This window comes from Somniosus microcephalus, chromosome 10, assembly GCF_052327205.1.
Source record: "Somniosus microcephalus isolate GS21.2 chromosome 10, FLI_Smic_1.0, whole genome shotgun sequence".
Classification (NCBI taxonomy): Eukaryota; Metazoa; Chordata; class Chondrichthyes; order Squaliformes; family Somniosidae; genus Somniosus; species Somniosus microcephalus.
This window is the reverse complement of record NC_140996.1, coordinates 7,818,853-7,839,801: the sequence shown is the minus strand read 5'-3', so window position 1 is coordinate 7,839,801 and position 20,949 is coordinate 7,818,853. Positions and strand designations below refer to the sequence as shown.

General features: G+C 46.2%; 1 protein-coding gene across 2 annotated transcripts in view; it reads left to right on the top strand.

Annotated features, from left to right (window-relative positions):
* The window catches only part of itgbl1 (integrin, beta-like 1), a 273,038-nt gene that overhangs the window by 121,744 nt on the left and 130,345 nt on the right, over positions 1-20,949 (top strand). Inside the window, exon 3 of one of the 2 annotated variants that reach the window (XM_085998386.1) lies at positions 11,031-11,177. The exons of the other annotated variant lie outside the window; for it this stretch is intronic. Coding sequence (XP_085854512.1) covers positions 11,031-11,177 — 147 coding nt within the window. The remainder of the gene's footprint in view (positions 1-11,030; positions 11,178-20,949) is intronic. 2 annotated transcript variants of the gene reach the window in all.

Genomic DNA, 20,949 nt, shown 5'->3' with positions numbered 1-20,949 from the left:
TGGAAACTAGAAATGCATTTGGTTAGTGCAATGCAATAACTCAACATATCTTCCTCCATTTTATGAATGTCCATTTATTTAGCTGTTAAAGGTGCCGAAAAGGGCAATCTTTGTGGTCTTCCCATGACGATCTCGTGAGGCGACAATCCTGTAGTTCTGTTGGTAACAGACCGCATTGTCATTAAAGCTATGGGTAACAAATCAACCCATTTAAGTCCAGTTTCTTTACACAGTTTTGCAAGCTTGTTTTTCAGCATCCCGTTATATCTTTCCACTAGTCCAGCCGACTGTGGATGATAACTGCAATGGAGGTGCTGGTTAATCTGTAAGGCTTTGCATAGTTCCTTAATCACTGTTCCCGTAAAATGGGACCCATTGTCACTTGACAGTTTTGCTGGTATCCCAAAGCGCGGTACAATGTCCTTCAATAAACATTTAGCAACAGTAGTGGCGTCACTCTTTCCACAAGGAAACGCTTCAATCCATCTTGAAAACATATCAACAATAACTAATACATATTTAAAGCTCATACACACAGGTAGTTCAATAAAATCCATTTGCAAGTGTACAAAAGGACCCATGGGGTTTGGATGGGATGCGGGCTGTACCTTCTTTATTTTTTTTCCTGCATTCATGGTCTGGCAGATAATACAATTTTCACAAATTTGTTTTGCCAATTTTGAGATTCCTGGTGCATACCAGGTCTTGAGGATACAGTCCGCCATCCCCCCTTTGCCCGCATGGGTGAATTTATGAACACATCGGGCAATTGGTGATAGTAATGATTTGGGTGCCACCATGCGGCCGTCATGATGAACCCATAAGCCGTCAGTGTTTTTTTTTAAAACAATGATTAACAACCCATTCCTTTACTTCATCAGAACTGGCCCTATCTTGATGGGTCAGCACATCATCTAAGGACGGGGGCTGCGGTATCTCTGGCTTTTCCCTAACAGGGAAGGCTGAAACTTGTCGTTCAGTACTTGATATAGCTACTGACTTAGCAGCGCTATCTGCAGCAGCGTTTCCAAGCACAACCTTGTCCAAATGCCCCGTGTGCGCTTGGTACTTAATAATTGCAATCTGTTGACGTCTCTGAATAGCTAGTAAAAGATTTTGCACTTCTTGTGCATTTTTAATCTGGGTTCCCGAGGAAGTCAGGTAACCGCAAATTTTCCAAATTTGTCATGCTCATGTCTGGTTATTTCTGAATAGTTCAATATCCATTGTCTACAATAGCCAGTCATTCCTAGAAAATGCTTCATTTCTCTTTTAGTTTTTGGCAACGATGTGTTGCAGACGACCTTTATTCTATCCGGCGTTAACTCCCTGTTTTAACAATGATTCCATCACTGGCTCAATTCCTTTTTCTGCTTTCTCTGACAATGGATACTGTGACCTTTTGGGTAATGGTGCAGCTGGATTAATTGTAACTTTATAGGGCTGTGCAGTCTAATAGTTAGGAGGTATTTTAAATTAAAAAACGGCTGATAATCTTGTCCTGTTTTGTCATAGCAGGCCGTGCAGTGCAATTTTGGATGCCATTTCCCTAGTTTCAGGGATTCCTGGTATTGTTTTATGGAGCTTGTAATGAATCCCCATGCTCCTAACAGACTGACAAGTTTGGGACTCAAACTTGGGTCGGCAATTTCCCATGCGTATAGAACAGGGTGTTTTATTTCTGTTACTGGGTACGCATATGCCTTATCTACTTGGATTTCTACCGTTACTCCTGATGGGGAGCAAATGATTGTAGCATTCATTTTGCACAGCAAGTCTCTTCCACATAAATTCATAGAGACATCTCCTGATAACAGAAAGGAGTGTTCTTCCTCAAATTCTTCTACTTTTACTGTGAGGGGAGTCGATTGATTCAAGCATTGTAGTATTCCAGCCAATCCAGCTATTGGGGTCTTTTTCCCATTAATAGGCATTCCTTCAGAATATCCTTTCCCTAACACCGAAAAGGTTGCTCCTGTATCTACTAAAATGACATAGGTCTCCCAGCTATTTGCATTTTAATTTCAGGTTCGCTGCGTGAATTTAAAGAAACAACGGGCATTTGGTGGTCTGTGGCGCTTGGGGCTGCTGGTGTCAGTCAGTAATTCTGATCTCTATTTCTCCTAAATCCCTGTCCGTTTGTAGGGTAACCTCCTGACTGGTCCGAAAAAGGGTTATGGACAGTGAAATTAGGACCTTTATTCTCTAACGGAGGTCCATTATTGGAGGTTTTGTTCTGACGATTTTTCGCAGGGCATTGGTTTGCCCAATGTCCGGGTTGTCCGCAATTGTAACAATTACCAGATCGTCCATACCCTCTTACTCTACCACGTCTTCCTCTATATTCCCCTCTATTCATCCTTCTATAGTTACCTTGTTATCCTACCATAATAGAGGAGAAAGGTATTTCTTCGGGGTAATCTTTTTTTTTTCTGACTCAACAAACATAGAGGCAGTCTTTTTATCTGGCTGTTCTCTATTTCTCTCTTGTCCGTTAAACATTCCTCGAGGCAAGTAATTCTTTCTATGTTAAATGAACCATCTGAGGGAAAGAGTCTAGTCTTATTTACAGTCCATTTGGACCAATTTGGTAGGTGATCAATGGATAATTGACCACAGTTCTTTAACATAAAGGCTGCTGGCGTGCCTTTCTCGGGTGGCTTACTGGTGCTAGCACCCATTTTAGCAGCTTAAATGGTTCACTTAAAACAATCTAAACTCCCGTGACAATCCGTGATCTGCGTTGTACGCCCCTACAGATCAGATTAATAAACTATACATACATATCAAAATTACAGTCACATCCAATCTTCTTGGTCTTTACTTCAAATCAGTGTCACAAAGTCCTTGACCATTTGTCACTCCGAGTGCCTTTAGAGTTTCGGCGCCTACTTTATAGTCCCGGCCTTCACGTGGGGCATTTGCCCTCTTAATAACCGGCCTGAGGCTAGGCGACTGAAACTCAGCACTTCCCGACTGAATTTAGTCAACTGACTGCAACAAGGTTTTTAAAAAAAATATTTACGACACATTAAGACATACCCTTATGCTTTAAAACTCAAGGGTTCTCAACCCTCGTGGAAGGTATTTCTAACTGGGGAAAATACTGAATCCACAATAGCTTAGTGGATCATGTAAAAGACATCACTATTTTCTCAACCACACATTCTGCCGCGGGACTCACTTCCCCGGCTTGGGTCTTTTCCAACCCCTTCTGCAGTTTTTTTTTCCCAGCTTAAATATTTTAGTTAAAACATACAACAATTTCGTAACACTCTATGATCTGCGTGGGACGCCTCTACAGATCAGACACGACTAAACATTAATACATATAACAATAAACAATAAACAATACACTTGTTAAACAACAACCAAAGTGTTACTAAATCCCCAACCTATGCAGCCTTACTGGACGAAGTTGCAAAGTTGATTGATAATAACAAGTAGTTAAATACTCACTCTCATAAACATTAAACATTGACACTGTGTTTCAGACAACCGCCCACTCTTCTCTCCTTTTACCCTATTCCCTTTAGCCAAATCTTTAGCAAAAAGGGCCTTCAATTTGTCCCAGCTAACTTCAAGCTGGAACCTTGCTAGTTCAATTTCCAGTAAATCGCTAGCTCCTTAGTTAATCAAATTCCTGACTTAACCTTCTCTCTCTGGTACCTTTATACAGTCCTTTTCTGCACGATCCTGTTCGCGGGGCGTCAGCGCCTCATGGCTGGTCCTCTGTTCCGTTTCTGAAAGGGAAGCAGTCACAACGGCAGTTTAACCTCCGAACCTTGTGAGTCAATTACCCGATGGCAGTACTGTCCAATGGAATAAACAGACTATGCGCAGCTATGCTTCTGGCAGGGAAAGTCCCAAAAATGTGGCAAAACACCACCTTCGGCCGATGGGATTTTCCCAACTGAGCAACGTACTCGGCGTCTGTTAACTCACCAATTGGTACAGCAAGCCATCTCGGTGGAACCTCCAAATTGTAGAAGTGCCTTACTTCTTAGCTCTGGGTAATGACTCAATACACACTTGGATTCATCAGACGGACAGGCCTTTTATTTAACTTGCAAGGGGAACCAGTACCTCCACTCAAGGGGTGAGGCTACTATTCCAATGATACAGCGTAAGCGTTCCATATTTATACAGTGTAACAAACAAGTTTGATTGACATTCCTTTGTTCCTCTATCAGGATACATTATAGATTAATCATCAGGTAGAAATAACATATTGACAGAAGGATCCTGGACACATAAGTCAACCGTTAATCTATAACAGGGCATGAATCGTGTAACCGGAGGTCCTCTTTAATCATATATTGGGAGGCTAGCTTTGCTTTCGGTCACAAGTTATCAGGTCATTGGTACATCAAAGAAACTCATTATTTCACTTCTACATTCTCATTAGGTGGGCAGGCATCTGTTCCTGGCTGCAGTCCGAGTACTTACAATAGCTCTAGTTACACATCGACACTTGCCCAGTGTCAAGTCTGAAAACTTTTACCCAGCAAGCACTTGAAATTAACCCCTTATATCATGTAGATTTCCTCATTCCCACCATACCACGCCTGGAGTTATGCGCTGCAGTATTAGTGGTGGAGATGGCGGATCTCATCCTGGATGAGATAGATTTCAAGCTTGATGCAGTGAAATTCTACTGTGACAGCAAAGTTGTGCTCGGTTACATCTCCAATGAGTCAAAGAGATTCTTCATATATGTACAGAACAGAGTTCAGCGAATAAGACAATCAACATGCCCCGACCAGTGGCACTATGTGCCCACAGAGCTGAATCCAGCTGACCTCGCCACCAGGTCAGTGCCTGCCTCCCAGCTCTCCAATACAATGTGGTTTACCGGGCCAGCTTTCTTACACAAACCTGACCATATGGCACAAGAATCATTCAAGCTCGTCAGCCCAGATCTAGATGTGGAAGTCTGTCCTCATGTGATCAGCTTAATGACTCACACCCAAGAGAGCCTACTTACCTGTGAGCGCTTTGAGCGCTTTTCAACCTGGCGATCGCTCGTTAGAGCCATAGCTTTCTTAATCCATGTGGCTCGCTCTCACAAGTCCGATCCTGGCAGTGCGTCAAACAAATGCAGAGGTTGGCACTGGTGCAGGAAGCCTCGTTCCCCAGACGAGTTGGCTGCAGCGGAGAACATTATCATCAGGTCAGTTCAAGTTCAGGCGTACTCTGAGGAGTACAGAGCACTTGCTGAAAAAAGAACCATTACCAAGACCAGTTCACTGTGAAAACTGAATCCAGTTTTGAATGACGGCCTCATCAGAATTGGAGGACGGCTGACGCATGCAGAACTGAGCTTGCAAGAAAGGAGTCCTGTTGTCCTGCCACATCAAAGCCACATCACAACATTGCTCACAAGACACCACCATGAACTGATAGAACACCAGGGCCGCCAGTTCACTGAGGGAGCCATTCGAGCAGCCGGCTTGTGGATTGTCAGCGGCAAACGGTTGATTGGATCTGTCTTACACCAATGCGCCACATGCAGAAAGCTCAGATGGAGAACGGAGGAGCAGAAGATGGCTGATCTGCCTCCGGAACGACTTAGTTCATCGCCACCATTTTCATACGTCGGCCTGGATGTTTTTGGCCCTTGGACTATCACTACTCGCCACACCAGAGGAGGCGTCGCTCATAGCAAACGCTGGGCTATGCTATTCACCTGTATGAGCACAAGAGCTGTGCATATAGAAGTGATCGAGTCCATGGACACGTCCAGCTGCATTAATGCATTACAAAGATTCTTCGCCATCCGCGGGCCAGCAAAGCAGTTAAGATCCGACTGTGGAACAAATTTCATTGGAGCCTGTCGAGAGCTAGAGTTAGGGAATGAACACAACCAAAGGCCAAGCATCCTGACATACCTCAGCCAGCAAGGTTGCACATGGGAATTTAATCCTCCACATGCTTCACACATGGGTGGTGTGTGGGAGCGCATGAATGGAGTGTCGCGGCGCATTCTGGACTCCATGTTGCGACAGAACAGGCCACCTCAGCTGACGCACGAAGTGCTGAGCACCTTCATGTCTGAAGTGTCAGCAATCATTAATGCGAGGCCCCTTGTTCCTGTTTCTTCTGATCCAGATTCACCATTCCTTTTGACGCCAAACATGTTACTCACGCAGAAGGGCTGTGTACCCACTCCTCCTGGAGACCTCACTGACAAGGACCTCCTGAAGAGCCAGTGGAGAAGAGTACAAGCCTTGGCCAGTAAGTTCTGGAGCCGCTGGCGCACCGAGTACCTTCCCACTTTGCAAAGCCGGCAGAAGTGGAACGAGGCTCGTCAGAGTCTCCGAGAAGGTGACATCGTCTTACTGAAAGAAAGCCAAGTATCCCGCAATGAGTGGCCTATGGGTCGTGTCACCTCTGTCTTCCCCAGCAAAGACGACAGGGTGCGAAAGATAGAGGTGAAGGCCACTGTTCAAGGGACGGTCAAAAAGTTCTTCAGACCCATCTCAGAGGTCATACTCCTCTTACCTAAGGAGGACTGAGTGTTATTGATTCCACAGTTCTGTATGTTTTATAAGTAGTGGCATCTAATAGACGCCAGGCGGGGAGTGTTCTGCCTTATAATTGCGGGAGTTTCGTTTTGTTGCCGCCAGTAGGTGGCAGTAAATGGAAATGGCCAGTAGGGTCACTCAACAGGAAGTAGTATAGTGATAGCAAACAAAGAGGTCACACCAGCATGGAGCGTGCTGCAAGTTAATCTGCTGTAATCTTACATTGTTACGCCTTCGAAAGCATTGCCTGTGAGTTGAATGGTTTCATTACATATTCATGTTTAGATGTTAGTTATATCTCATGTATGTAACAAGGTGCATTTCTTTCTTTTTTCTTTCTCAGTTTTACTCCAACCCAATGCAATTGATTTGTATTGTTTCATTGACCTCATGCAAGTGTGGCATTATTAAACACTGGAGCTTGGACGCTACATCCTGACTCCCATGTCGTTATTGAAAGGAGTTTGGCTGGCTGTCTAACTGCGTACAGACACATACACGTAGGGAGGGCAGCACAGACAGTGATGAGAAGAGGCATCAAGAGAGCTACAGTGAAACCTCCACAAAAGTCACCTGGCTGCACTCTGAGCACAGAGATAATCACAACATCCTACATAGAATCACACAGAACATACGGCACAGAAACAGGCCATTCGGCCCAACCGGTCCGTGCCGGTGTTTATGCTCCACACCAGCCTCCTCCCACTCCTCTTCATCTCACCCCATCAGCATATCCTTCTATTTCTTTCTTCCTCATGTGTTTATCGAGCTTCCCTTTAAATACATCTATGCGATTCGCCTCAACCACTCCCTGCGGTGGCGAGTTCCACATTCTCACCACTCTCTGGGTAAAGAAGTTTCTCCTGAATTCCCCATTGGATTTATTAGTAACTATCTTACATTTATGGCCCCTAGTTCTGGTCTTCCTCACAAGTGGAAACATCTTCTCTACGTCTACCCTATCGAACCCCTTCATAATTTTAAAGACCTCTATCGGGTCACCCCCCCTCAGCCTTCTCTTTTCTAGAGAAAAGAGCCCCAGCCTGTTCTGTCTTTCCTGATAGTTATAACCTCAGTTCTGGTATCATCCTTGTAAATCTTTTTTGCACCTTCTCCAGTGCCTCGATATCCTTTTTGTAATATGGAGACCAGGACTGAGCATTGTGCTCCAAGTGTGGTCTAACCCAGATCTTGATTGGTAAGGGTAGCCTCATATTGTGAACATAGCAATAAGAACACAGTGCAATGTCTTCTTATTGCTATGCTCATTGTTGGATGCTTTTACAAAAAAGAGAAAAACTTGCATTTCTCCAGTGCCTTTCATGACCTCAGGATGCCCCAAAGTGCTTTACAGCCAATGAAGTAAGTGGCAGGTAACATTCGCGCCACAGAAGTGCCAGGCGATGACTATCTCCAACAAGCGAGAGCCTAACCACCTCCCCTTGACATTCAATGGCATTACTATCGCCGAATCCCCCACTATCAATATCCTGGGAGTCAGCATTGACCAGGAACTTAACTGGACCAGCCACATAAATACTGTGGCAACAAGAGCAGGTCAGAGGCTGGGTATTCTGCGGCGAGTGTCTCACCTCCTGACTCCCCAAAGCCTTTCCACCAACTACAAGGCACAAGTCAGGAGTGTGATGGAATACTCTCCACTTGCCTGGATGAGTGCAGCTCCAACAACACTCAAGAAGCTCGACACCATCCAGGAGAAAGCAGCCCGCTTGATTGGCAGCCCATCCACCACCTTAAACATTCACTCCCTCCACCACCGGCGCACTGTGGCTGCAGTGTGTACCATCTACAAGATGCACTGCAGCAACTCACCAAGGCTTCTTCGGCAGCACCTCCCAAACCCGTGACCTCTTCCACCTAGAAGGACAAGGGCAGCAGGCGCGTGGGAACACCACCACCTCCAAGTTCCCCTCCAAGTCACACACCATCCTGACTTCCCTCAATCAACATCACTAAAACAGATGATCTGGTCCTTATCACATTGCTGTTTGTGGGAGCTTGCTGTGCACAAACTGGCTGCCGCGTTTTCCACATTACAGCAGTGACTACACTTCAAAAAAGTACTTCATTGGCTGTAAAGCGTTTTGGGACGTCCTGTGGTCGTGAAAGGCGCTATAGCAATGCAAGTCTTTCTTTACCTTTTCTTACTTTCTTCTGATTTGCTGAGGGGAAAATCCAGTATTTTGAAGGAATCAGATAGGATAATGTTTCAGGTTGAATCTTTGATCAGAATGGATCTGAGGGAAGTATTCTGCCGAAACCTCAACCCATCTTTCCCATTCCCTCTCTGGCAGGCTCATTGAGCATTTCCAGCATGTTCTGCTTTTATTTTCTATATTCTAGCGTTTGCAATCTCCTCCCGCTGAACTCACTTATTTGAACACTGAGGTTCTGACATTTCTGGCAGCATTTCCCCAGGTTCTGCAGTGCTGTATCTTCACGTAAGCGGCAATCATTAGTTATTTGCTTAAAGAATATTCAGGCTGTTAATTGCATCACAGTTAACATCATTGTCGAGACCTGCGCATTTGGTGCCTTTCTTTCACAATATAACAGATTAAAAAAAAAAGTTATTATGAAATATGTTCATTTTTAAATCATTGTAGTAGCTTGTTATTCAATTCAGTTTCCAAATGATGGACTTGTTTTAAGATTTTCGCATCATAATTGCTGTGTGACTGATTTTCATTAACTGACTTAATGACGCATCAAATATTGCTTTTTGAAAAATAGGCTGCTGAACCTCTTCATTACTTTGTAATTATTACTTAAACATTTTGCAATTAAAGAAGCAATTTTTCTAATTCCACGTACAGCATTGGCCAAAAATACAGAATTCGATTCATTATGTTACTTAAACCAACAGATATTGGAATAAAAATAGACAGTAGTTGTCGATACACACCTTCTCAATCAACATCTGAAATGGAAAATGGGCTGATGTCTTGGGTGGAACCCTTCACTTTGGAATCCTCTGCCCCAGAGAGCTGTGGAGGCGGGTCATTGAATATATTTAAGGTGGAGATAGACAGATTTTTGAGTGATAAGGGAGTCGAGGGTGATGGGGAGCGGGCAGGGAAGTGGAGTTGAGGCCAAGATCAGATCAGCCATGATCTTATTGAATGGCGGAGCAGGCTCGAGGGGCCGAATGGCCGACTCCTGCTGCTACGTCTTATATTCTTATGTTCACATAAAGCTCTGGCCAGACCCCATCTGGAGTAACTGTGTTCAGTTCTGGGCCCCGCACCTCAGGAAGGATATATTGGCCTCGGAGGGGGAGCAGCGCAGATTGACCAGAATGATACCGGGGCTAAAAGGGTTAAATTACGAGGACAGGTTGCACAGACTGGGCTTCTATCCCCTCGAGTTTAGAAGATTAAGGGGTGATCTAATTGAGGTGTTTAAGATGATTAAAGGAGTTGATAGGGTAGAGAGAGAGTTTCAGGTCGATGGCCTTTCATCAGATCTGGAAAAAGTTGGAGATGGAACAGGTATTTAAGCAAGTGTAGGGGCAGGGAAAGGCGGGAGGGGAGGAAAGAACAAAAGGGAAGGTCTGTGATAGGATGGAAGGCAGGAGAGATTAAGAGACAAAAGGGATGATGGTGCGAGGACAAAGGAGATGGTACAGGAAACTTTGTGCTATCCAGCACCCACGGGGCCGAGCTGCTGCCGTTGCCTAAAAAGTGCCGTACTCTCCAGAGTTATTGTTGAGAGATACGGAGATTCTTATCTCCGTATTTGACAACAAATACTGTTGCTTAGCAACAGCTTCTAAACACTCGGGTGTGGCCCTAAAGCTCTGTAGCTGAAGCTGTTGCTATAGCTACAGACCTTGCACAGCTTGACTGTTCAAACAAAGCAAAAAAAACAAACAAAAAGAATAAAAAACGGCTGCTGATTTTTGCCGGTGGCTCCAGATTGCCGGATAGCTCACCTCCGGATAGCACAAAGTTTCCTGTAATGGGACAAGTAAAGAAACAAAAGATGGGCCTAGAGGAGGTGTGAATGGGAATGGCAGAATCATCAACAGCTGCCGTCTGAATAAAATAGGGGGCTGAGGTTATGGTCTGTAATTGTTGAACTCGATGAGTCCGGAAGGCTGTAAAGTGCTTAATCGAAAGATGAGGTGCTGTTCCTCGAGCTTACGCTGAGCTTCATTGGAACAGTGTAAGAGGCCGAGGTCAGAGATTACCTTAAGAATGATTACGTTAGTTTGAAATTCTTGCCTCCTCCCTTTTAGTGGAGGTGTGAAACCTATTTATTTTTAAGCAGAGAAAGAAATTTTAGAGAAATGCATTAAGCATGAATCGCATAAAGCATTTGTACACTGGTAACCCACAGCATATTAACAAGGGCATGTCACTCGAATTTGCTGACTGTTGTTAAACTCTTAAAAACATTTGGTGGACCTTTCATTTGAAATGACTCTTTATCACACGGGGAGAGTTTATTACCTGTTTGCTTCTCTTGTGCTGCTCCTAGGCCACGGGAAATGCGATTGTGGAAAATGCAAATGTAAGCGAGGCTGGTTCGGAAATGCTTGTCATTATCCCAAGACTTGTAACATCCCAAAGAGAAAAAGCAATGAGATGTGTCGCAGTCCGGAGGGCCTGATATGTTCTAATGCAGGTGAGGATAACTGTTGATTATTACATATTTTAATCCAAATTGATACACTTATTTGAAATATGCCAAAAAATCTGAATTCCGTAAGAACTTGTTACTTGCAGAAAAGCCAAGTGATTCCCCCTCCCTCACTTCTACAAAATACTAATGTATGTCTTTACGCATTGGGTGGTTATTTTAATCATTTTGCTACGTTATCTATAATATATTAAAAGGCATGTCACACTTCCGGTCACACTTACTTCCTGTCACACTTCGGACATCGCACTTCAGCATACCCTCTCACTCACCATGAGAAATCAACAGAAAATATACTCATGAGACGTTAAAAGATTTAGTGTGCCGCATACACTTCCTGTAAGAGTCTCTTTTACTTCCTGTACGTCTATCCCTGTCATACCTTGCCCATCACTCTTTATTAATAATATCCTTAGTGTTATAAAACAGTGTACTCACTGTGAGTAACTGCTGATTATCCTAACAATGCTATCATATTAAATAAAAGGTTAACTGTTAATCCATGTATAATATACTAAACTTATAGGGCTGGATTTTGTCAATGGGGACGTGATGGAGGCGGGACTCCTACTTTTCGGGTTGTAGTCCCGCCTCCATCGATTTGTGGCCAACCCACGCTATTTCCCCTTGATTGACCTTGTTGAGCCCGCCCAGTGGGCTCAGCGGGCCAATTAAGGGACACCCGGTTACAGGTGACGTCAGGGATTGACATTACATCTGTCAAGAGCTTTGGACAGATGAAATATCAGCGTTTGACAGCTCTGTGAAGCTGTCAAACACTGACAATCTGACTTCTAACTTGAGTCCTTCTCCACAGACTCAGTTAGAAATCCCTCCAGCACAGAAAGCAGAGGCTGCAACTTTTGACAGCTCGCGGCCATTCTGCTTTCTGTGCCGGTGAGATGAGGGACTCCCGAGACCTGAAGGACGGAAGCCTGCATTAGCAAGTAAAGGTAAGTAAAACTTACTTAAACACTTTACACACACCAAACACACTTACCTCTGCACTCATGCACCCATCACTCACCTGAACACCGGACATCTCGACCCCTCCAAGCCCTTCAGCCTGACGGTCCGCCTCGCTAACTTGGCGTGGTTTGGAGCTGTCGGGCAGCCCACACTTCAGGGCTAAAAATAGGGATTAGGCCAAAAACTGCCTGTTAACTACCTGTTAACAGGCAGTTAATTGGCACTAATCCCCTTCCCGCCTCGGGGAGGCAGCTCCCAGCACAGGTCGGGCACCCGCCTCCTGGGAAATGGGCATGGAGGTGGGTTGGGGGCGGGAAGGGTTCGTGCCCCCCGATTCTGCAATTTTCCTCCCACTCCCGCCTCCACGGGGCTTGGAAATTCGAGCCCATAGAGTTTAGAGGGAAAGTGGTAAAATATTGGGACCCGTTTACAGAAATAATGACAGAAATGTTACAATATTCAAAGGCAGAAGTTGAGGTATTATTCCACGCATACCTCTAGCCTGGAAATTTGGAAATGTTTCAGTAGCCTTGTTCCATGCTATCAGTGCATAAAGATCAAACAGTAGTTAACATTATTGTTCATTTGGCATAAACTAATAATCATGACCAGTTAAAGAGCCATCTGTGCAAGGAAACTATCGATGCTAATTAATATTGGTAAGTAATAGAACCACGAGTATTGTGAGCTGGCAACACAATGCAGAATCTAAAGCCTTGTTCAATACCGGCAGAGAATGTGAGATACTTTAGCTAGGCCCAGGGTGTGATGTGTAATGAGAAGCATTATCATAGAATCATCGAAGGGTTACAGCACAGAAGGAGGCTATTCGGCCCGTCGAGCCCGTGCCGGCTCTCTGCAAGAGCACTTCAGCTAGTCCCACTCCCCCGCCCTTTCCCCGTAGCCCTGCAAATTTTTTTCCTTCAGGTACTTATCCAATTCCCTTTTGAAAGCCTCGATTGAATCTGTCTCCACCACCCTTTCAGGCAGTGCATTCCAGATCTTAACCACTCACTGCATAAAAAAGTTTTCCTTCATGTCGCCTTTGGTTCTTCTGCCAATCACCTTAAATCTGTGTCCTCTGGTTATGCTTTCATTCAGGCCACATACCCACCATTTGACACCACTAAGAGAGTCTGGATGAGCAAAAGTAATTACTTCTGGTCTCCTTATCTAAGGAAGGATATACTTGCCTTAGAGGCAGTGCAACGAAGGTTCACTAGATTGATCCCTGGGATGAGAGGGCTGTCCTATGAGGAGAGATTGTGTAGATTTGGGCCGATACTCTCTAGAGTTTAGAAGAATGAGAGGTGATCTCATTGAAACATGTAAGATTCTGAGAGGGGATTGACATGGTAGATGCTGAGAGGCTGTTCCCCCCTGGCTAGAGAGTCTAGAACTAGGGGGCATAGTCTCAGGATAAGGGCTTGGCCATTTAGGATGAGTGAAATTTCTTCACTCAGAGGGCTCTGAATATATGGAATTCTCTGCCCCAGAGGGCTGTGGAGGCTCAGTCATTGAGTATATTCAAGACAGAGATCGATAGATTTTTGGAGACTAAGGGAATCAAGGGATATGGAGATAGGGCGGGAAAGTGGAGATGAGGTCGAAGATCAGCCATGATCTTATTGAATGGCGGAGCAGGCTCGAGGGGCCGAATGGCGGAGCAGGCTCGAGGGGCCCAATGGCGGAGCAGGCTCGAGGGGCCCAATGGCGGAGCAGGCTCGAGGGGCCCAATGGCGGAGCAGGCTCGAGGGGCCCAATGGCGGAGCAGGCTCGAGGGGCCCAATGGCGGAGCAGGCTCGAGGGGCCCAATGGCCCACTCCTGCTCCTGATTCTTATGTTCTTTTGGTCAGAAAATTAATTTAAGCCCAAAGTTCTAATCAAGGGCCTAAAAGTCCTGTATACGACCTCGGCATTCACCCGCTTTTCCTGTCCTTTTCAGTGTCTTGTAATTTAGCAAAATTGTAGACATGAATATAAACTAATGTAATGTCAAGAGAAAGTGTTTTGCGCTGATCTGAGTATTCATATCACTCAAAAAAACTCCAATGACAAGTGAGAGAAAAGTCCAATTCTTCCTTGTTAAGATCTTGTTAAATGTCAGTAATGATAGGATTGTGCAGCATTTCTTAACTGCATAATAAAATCAAAAGGTTCATATATTACCCCAAGCTAAATTTGTTCTCCTTAGAGCAGAGAAGATTAAGGGGAGATTTAACAGAGGTGTTCAAAATCATGAAGGGTTTTGTTCGAGTAAATAAGCAGAAACTGTTTCCAGTGGCAGGAGGGTCGGTAACCAGAGGACACAGATTGAAGGTAATTATCAAAAGAACCAGAGGGGAGATGAGGAGAATGTTTTTACGCAGCGAGTTGTTGTGATCTGGAACGCGCTGCCTGAAAGGGCGGTGGAAGCAGATTCAATAGTAACTTTCAAAAGGGAATTGGATAAATACTTGAAAAGGAAAATTTGCAGGGCTGTGGGGAAAGAGCAGGGGGGGAGTGGGACTAATTGGAGAGAATCTTTCAAAGAGCCGGCACAGGCACAATGGGCCGAATGGCCGCCTCCTGTGCTGTATCAGGTATCATTTGGAAGACTTGGGTATGATTCTATGATATAAGTTCTTTCGAAGACGGGGGAGTGGGGGGTGAGGGTGGGGACGGGGGGGCAGGGGCAGGGATATGGGGACGGGGCAGGGACGGGGGTACGGGGGGCAGGGACGGGGACGGGTGTACAGGGGGCGGGGACGGGGGTACGGGGGGCGGGGACGGGGGCAGGGACGGGGCAGGGACGGGGGTACGGGGGCGGGGACGAGGGCAGGGACGGGGGTACGGGGGGGTGGGGACGGGGGTATGGGGGGGGCGGGGACAGGGGCAGGGACGGAGGCAGTGACGGGGGTACGGGGGCAGGGGACGGGTACGGGGGCGAGGATGGGGGGGGCGGGGGACGGGGGTACGGGGGCGAGGATGGGGGGGGGCGGGGGACGGGCAGCCATCCCGGTAGCTGCAACGAGGCGTGAGCAGCCTTGGGGAGCAATCCTGGTGGGCCGGGAGGAGCGGGAGTGCTTCGTCCCGACCCCCAAGCTCACCCACCATCAACCTGCCACATACAAACACTAGCCTCCTGGGGTCAGGGACCAGCCCCGCCCCCCCGGCTTGGATGGAACCCCCACCCCCACCCCCTTGGACCCAGCACCTACCTGTTGTTGCAGTGTCTTGTCCAGCCAGTGTTCCCCACCCGCCCGTTAAATCTCCACAGCCTCCCGGGTCCCCCCGCACCGCGCGGGTGGGCAATGGAAAAATCCAGCCCAATATCTTTAACAACTATTACTTTCCTTCATTTCTATCTATGTCTTTAGCTGTAAGTTTGATATTCCTGCTTTATCCCTGTGCTCCTCTTTAAGTTCAGCAGCTTTCAGACTTCCATCTGATTCTCCAGTGTTTAACGCAGTGATCAGTGATGCATTGCCTTTCTTTGCCTATTCGAGGCACTGTCTCCCTCCATCAAAAATTGTGCACATACCCGAGTCTTCCAAACGATACCTGAACCTGCAGAGTGATGTGCTGTTAGGGTTTGATGGAGAGGGATGAGAAAGAGCTCGCGTGGAACGCGCTGCCTGAAAGGGCGGTGGAAGCAGATTCAATAGTAACTTACAACAGGGAGTTAGATAAACACTTGACAAGGAGAAGTTTGCCGAGCTACGGGGAAAGAACAGGGGGGAGTGGGACTAATTGGAGAGCTCGTTCCAAGAGAGAACATAGTGTAGTTAGACCGAATGGCCTGTTCCTGTGCTGCCAGAGAGGACTTTCAACCCCCAAAATCGGGTGGGCTCGGGTTGGGTGGGATGTTAAAAATGTTAAAAAATCTCAAACCTGACCCTCAACCTGTCTTGAACCCGTTTTAACAGAGGTGGGTCGGTCACTTAGTGAGGCTGCGAGCCTCAGATTTAACTCAATTTTCCATTTAAACCTGGTTGGGCCTCGGAAAACCTGTCAGCTAAAGGGAGGCAAGGACTGCTGCACCCAGGAGGTAAGCGTCTTTCCATTTACCTGCTCGATCCAGCTTACCTGCTCTCCCCACCCCCCCGAGATTGGGCACCCCCCCCAAGCCATGATCTCCCCCCACCCGAGCCACGATCTCTCACTTCCCTCCAAGTCTTCTGATCCCTCTCTCCCTCCTCTGTGCTCCCTGGCTGCGGCCTCCGATCTCCCCCCACTGACCCTTCCGACCTCCCCCTCACCCCACCCCCCACCGACGCCGCCGATCTTCCCTCTGGCCTCCGATCACCCCCCCCTACCCCCGACCCTTCCGATCTCCCCCCCACCCCACCCCCCACCGACGCCTCTGATCTTCGCTCTGGCCTCCGATCTCCCCCCCCACCCCCCGACCCGATCTCCCCGCCTCCTCCTCACCCCTCCCCCTGCTGATGCCTCCGATCTTCTTCTGGCCTCCAATCGCTCCATCCCCTCCACGACCCTTCCGATCTCCCCCCTGCCGAGGCCTCTGATCTCCCCTCCGACTCTTCCAACCCCACCCTCCCTCCCCTCTGCTCTCCAGCTGCGGCCTGTTGCTGAAGGCCTACCCACCCGGCAGCCAGTCTCTCAATCTCAATACAACAGCAAAATACTGCGGAGGCTGGAAATCTGAAATAACAACATAAAGTGCTGGAAACACTCAGCAGGTCAGGCAGCATCCGTGGAGAGAGAAACAGAGTTAACGTTTCAGGTCGAACCCTTCGTCAGAGCTGGAAAAGGTTCGGGAGGAGAGATTTTTAAGCAGGGGCCGGGAGGAGGGGAGGAAAGAACAAAGGAAAGGTCTGTGATGGGTGGAAGGCAGGAGAGATTGACTGACAAAAGGGATGATGGCGCGAGGCAAAAGGAGCGGTAATGGGACAAGTTAAGAAACGAAAGATGACTCGAGATGATGTGTGAATGATGATGGCAGCAACATTAACAGCTACCATGTGAGGAAACAAGAGAGAAAATATATAAAGAAATACAGGGGCCAGTTTATAGTCTGAAATTGTTGAACTCGATGTTGAGTCCAGAATGCTGGAAATTGCCTAATAGAAAGATGAGGTGCTGTCTCTCAGGTCCCGCTGTACATCAACATTTCCCAATCTATCGTCATTTAAATAATACTCTGCCTTTCTGTTTTTCCTACCCAAGTGGATAACTTCACATTTATCCACGTTATACTGTATCTGCCATGTAATTGCTAACTCACTCAACTTGTCTAAATCGCCTTGAAGCCTCTTTGCATCCTCCTCACAACTCACAACCCCACCTAGTTTCATGTCATCAGCAAACTTGGAAATATTACATTTGGTTCCCTCATCCAAATCATTGATATATATTGTGAATAGCTGGAGCCCAAGCACTGATCCCTGCGGTACCCCACTAGTCACCGCCTGCCACCCCGAAAAAGACCCATTTATTCCTACTCTCTGTTTCCTGTCTGTTAACCAATTTTCAATCCATGCCAGTATATTACCCCCAATCCCATGTGCTTTAATTTTGCACACTAACCTCTTATGTGGGACTTTATCAAAGGCCTTCTGTAAATCCAAATACACCACATCCACTGGTTCTCCCTTATCTATTCTATCAGTTACATCCTCAAAAACTCCAGTAGGTTTGTCAAACACGATTTCCCTTTCATAAATCCATGTTGACTTTGTCTAATCCCGTTGATATTTTCTAAGTGTCCTGTTATCACATCCTTTATAATAGACTCTAGCATTTTCCCTACTATTGATGTTAGGCTAACTGTAGTTCCCTGTTTTCTCTCTCCCTCCTTTTTTAAATAGTGGGGTTACATTTGCCACCCTCCAATCTGCAGGAACTGTTCCATAATCTATAGAATTTGGAAGATGACAACCAATGCATCCACTATTTCCATAGCTACTTCTTAGTACTCTAGGATGCAGATTATCAGGCCCTGGGGATTTATCAGCTTTCAGTCTCATTAATTTCTCCAGCACTATTTTTTTACTAATACTAATTTCCTTTAATTCCTCCTTCTCACTAGACCCTTGGTTCCCTAGCATTTCTGGGAAGTTATTTGTGTCCTCTTCCGTGAAGACAGAACCAAAGTATTTGTTTAATTACTCAACCATTTCCTTGTTCCCCATTATAAATTCTCCCATTTCTGACTGTAAGGGACCTACATTTGTCTTCACTAATCTTTTTCTTTTTACATACTTGGTGAAGCTTTTACAGTCCACTTTTATGTTCCTTGCAAGTTTACTCTCATACTCTATTTTTCCCCTCTTAATCAATCTCTTGGTCCTTTTTTGCAGAAATCTAAACTGCTCCCAATCCTCAGGCTTGCTACTTTTTCTGGCACCTTTATATGACTCCTCTTTGGATCTAATACTATACTTAATTTCTTTTGTTAGCCATGGTTGGGCCGCTTTTCCTTTTGTGTTTTTGCGCCAGAAAGGAATGTATAACTGTTGCAATTCATGCATTCGTTCCTTAAATGTTAGCCATTGCCTATCTACCACCATGCCTTTTAATGAAGCTCCCCAATCTATCATAGCCGACTCCCTCCTCATACCTTCGTAGTTTCCTTTGTTTAGATTTAGGACCCTAGTTTCGGATTGGACTTCTTCACTTTCCATCTTAATGAAGAATTCTATCATGTTATGGTCACTCTTCCCTAAAGGACCCCGCACAACAAGATTATTAATTAACCCCTTCTCATTGCACAATACCCAATCTAGGATAGCCTGTTCCCTAGTTGGCTCCTCAACGTACTGGTCTAAAAAAACATCTCATACACACTCCAGAAATTCATCATCCACAGTATTATTGCTAATTTGGTTTGGCCAGTCTATATGTAGATTAAAGTCACCCATGATTATTGTAGTACCCTTGTTATATGCATCTCTAATTTCCTATTTGATGCCATCCCCTACATTACCACTACTGTTTGGAGACCTATAGACAACTCCCAGCAATGTTTTCTGAGCCAATATCCTTGCTCTGATTTCATCCTTTACTAACAACGCCACCCCACCTCCTTTTCCTTTTCCTTTTCCTTTTTGCCTGTCCTTCCTAAATATCGAATATCTTTGGATATTCAGCTCCCAGCCTTGGTCACCCTGCAGCCATGTCTCCGTAATCTCAATTATATCTATTTGTGCTGTTAATTCGTCTACCTTATTACGAATGCTTCATGCATTCAGATACAGTGCCTTTAGATTTGTCTTTTTAACATTTTTAGACATCTTAACATTTTTTTGTACTATGGCCCTATTTGTCTTATTGCCATTTGTTCTTACCCGGACCCTATTTGTTAGTGCGCTCCTTTGTGTGTACGCTCTGTCCCTTCCAGACACAATCGGGTTATCCTTACCCCAATCACTTTCCTGCACTGCTTCCTTGTCTTTTCTCTTTAGCATTCTAGATTTCTCTCCACCGGGACCCTCCCCCCGCGCCCCCCCCCCCCCCCCACCCCTCCCGGCTTATTTAGTTTAAAGCTTTATCTACCTCCTTAGTTATTTGATTCGCTAGAACTCTGGTCCCAGCATGGTTCAAGCAAAGAGTTGGAATAAACGGCTCTTTTTCCAAGTGGCAGGCAGTGACTAGTGACCGCAGGGATCGGTCCTTGGGCCCCAGCTATTCACAATATATAAATAAATGATCTAGACGAGGGAACTAGATGTAATATCTCCAAGTTTGCAGATGACACAAAGCTGGGTGGGCGTGTGTGCTGTGAGGAGGATGCTGAGAAACTCCAATATGATTTGGACAGGTTGGGTGATTGGGCAGAAGCATGGCAGATGCAATATAATGTGGATAAATGTGAGGTTATCCACTTTGGTGGCAAAAACAGGAAGACAGATTATTATCTGAATGGCAATAGATTGGGAGAAGGGGAAGTGCAACGAGACCTGGGTGTCCTTGTGTACCAGTCGCTGAAGGTAAGCATGCAGGTGCAACAGGCGGTTAAGAAGGGAAATGGTATGTTGGCCTTCGTAGCGAGAGGGTTCGAGTACAGGAACTGGACAGACTAGATGCAGGAAGGATGTTCCCGATGGCGGGGGAGTCCAGAACCAGGGGTCACAGTCTAAGGATAAGGGGTAAGCCATTTAGGACAGAGATGAGGAGGAATTTCTTCACCCAGAGAGTGGTGAACCTGTGGAATTCTCTACCACAGAAGGCAGTAGAGGCCAATTCATTAAATATATTCAAGAAGGAGTTGGATATATTTCTTAAGGCTAAAGGGATCAAGAGATATGGGGAGAAGGCAGGGACAGGGTACTGAAATTGATAATCAGCCATGATCTCGTTGAATGGCGGAGCAGGCTTGAGGGGCCGAATGGCCTACTCCTGCTCCTATCTTCTATGTTTCTATGTTCTATGTTTCAGGTGTAGTCCATCCAAATGGAACAGCTCTCTCTTTCCCCAGTACTGGTGCCAGTGCCCCACGAATCGAAACCCACTTCTCCCACACCAATCTTTGAGCCACGCATTCATCTCCCTGATCCTATTGACCGTATGCCAATTTGCTCGTGGCTCCGGTAATAATCCAGAGATTATGGCCTAGAAATTCAGTATAGCCACGTTTGGGGTGCTACAGTCGGGCGGCCGCTAAAGTTTGCGCCCGGCGCAAGTTCGCGCCACCTTCGCCGATATTCAGTCGCATCGCCCCAAGAGGTTGCTGCTGCGCTAAAACAGGCGATGCACGACTATCATTAGGTGCTAAGCCGGCGGCCCGGGGCGATACCCCCGAGGGCGGGCGCAGCGCAGGTGCGGCGAGTTGCTGATTGACGGCAGA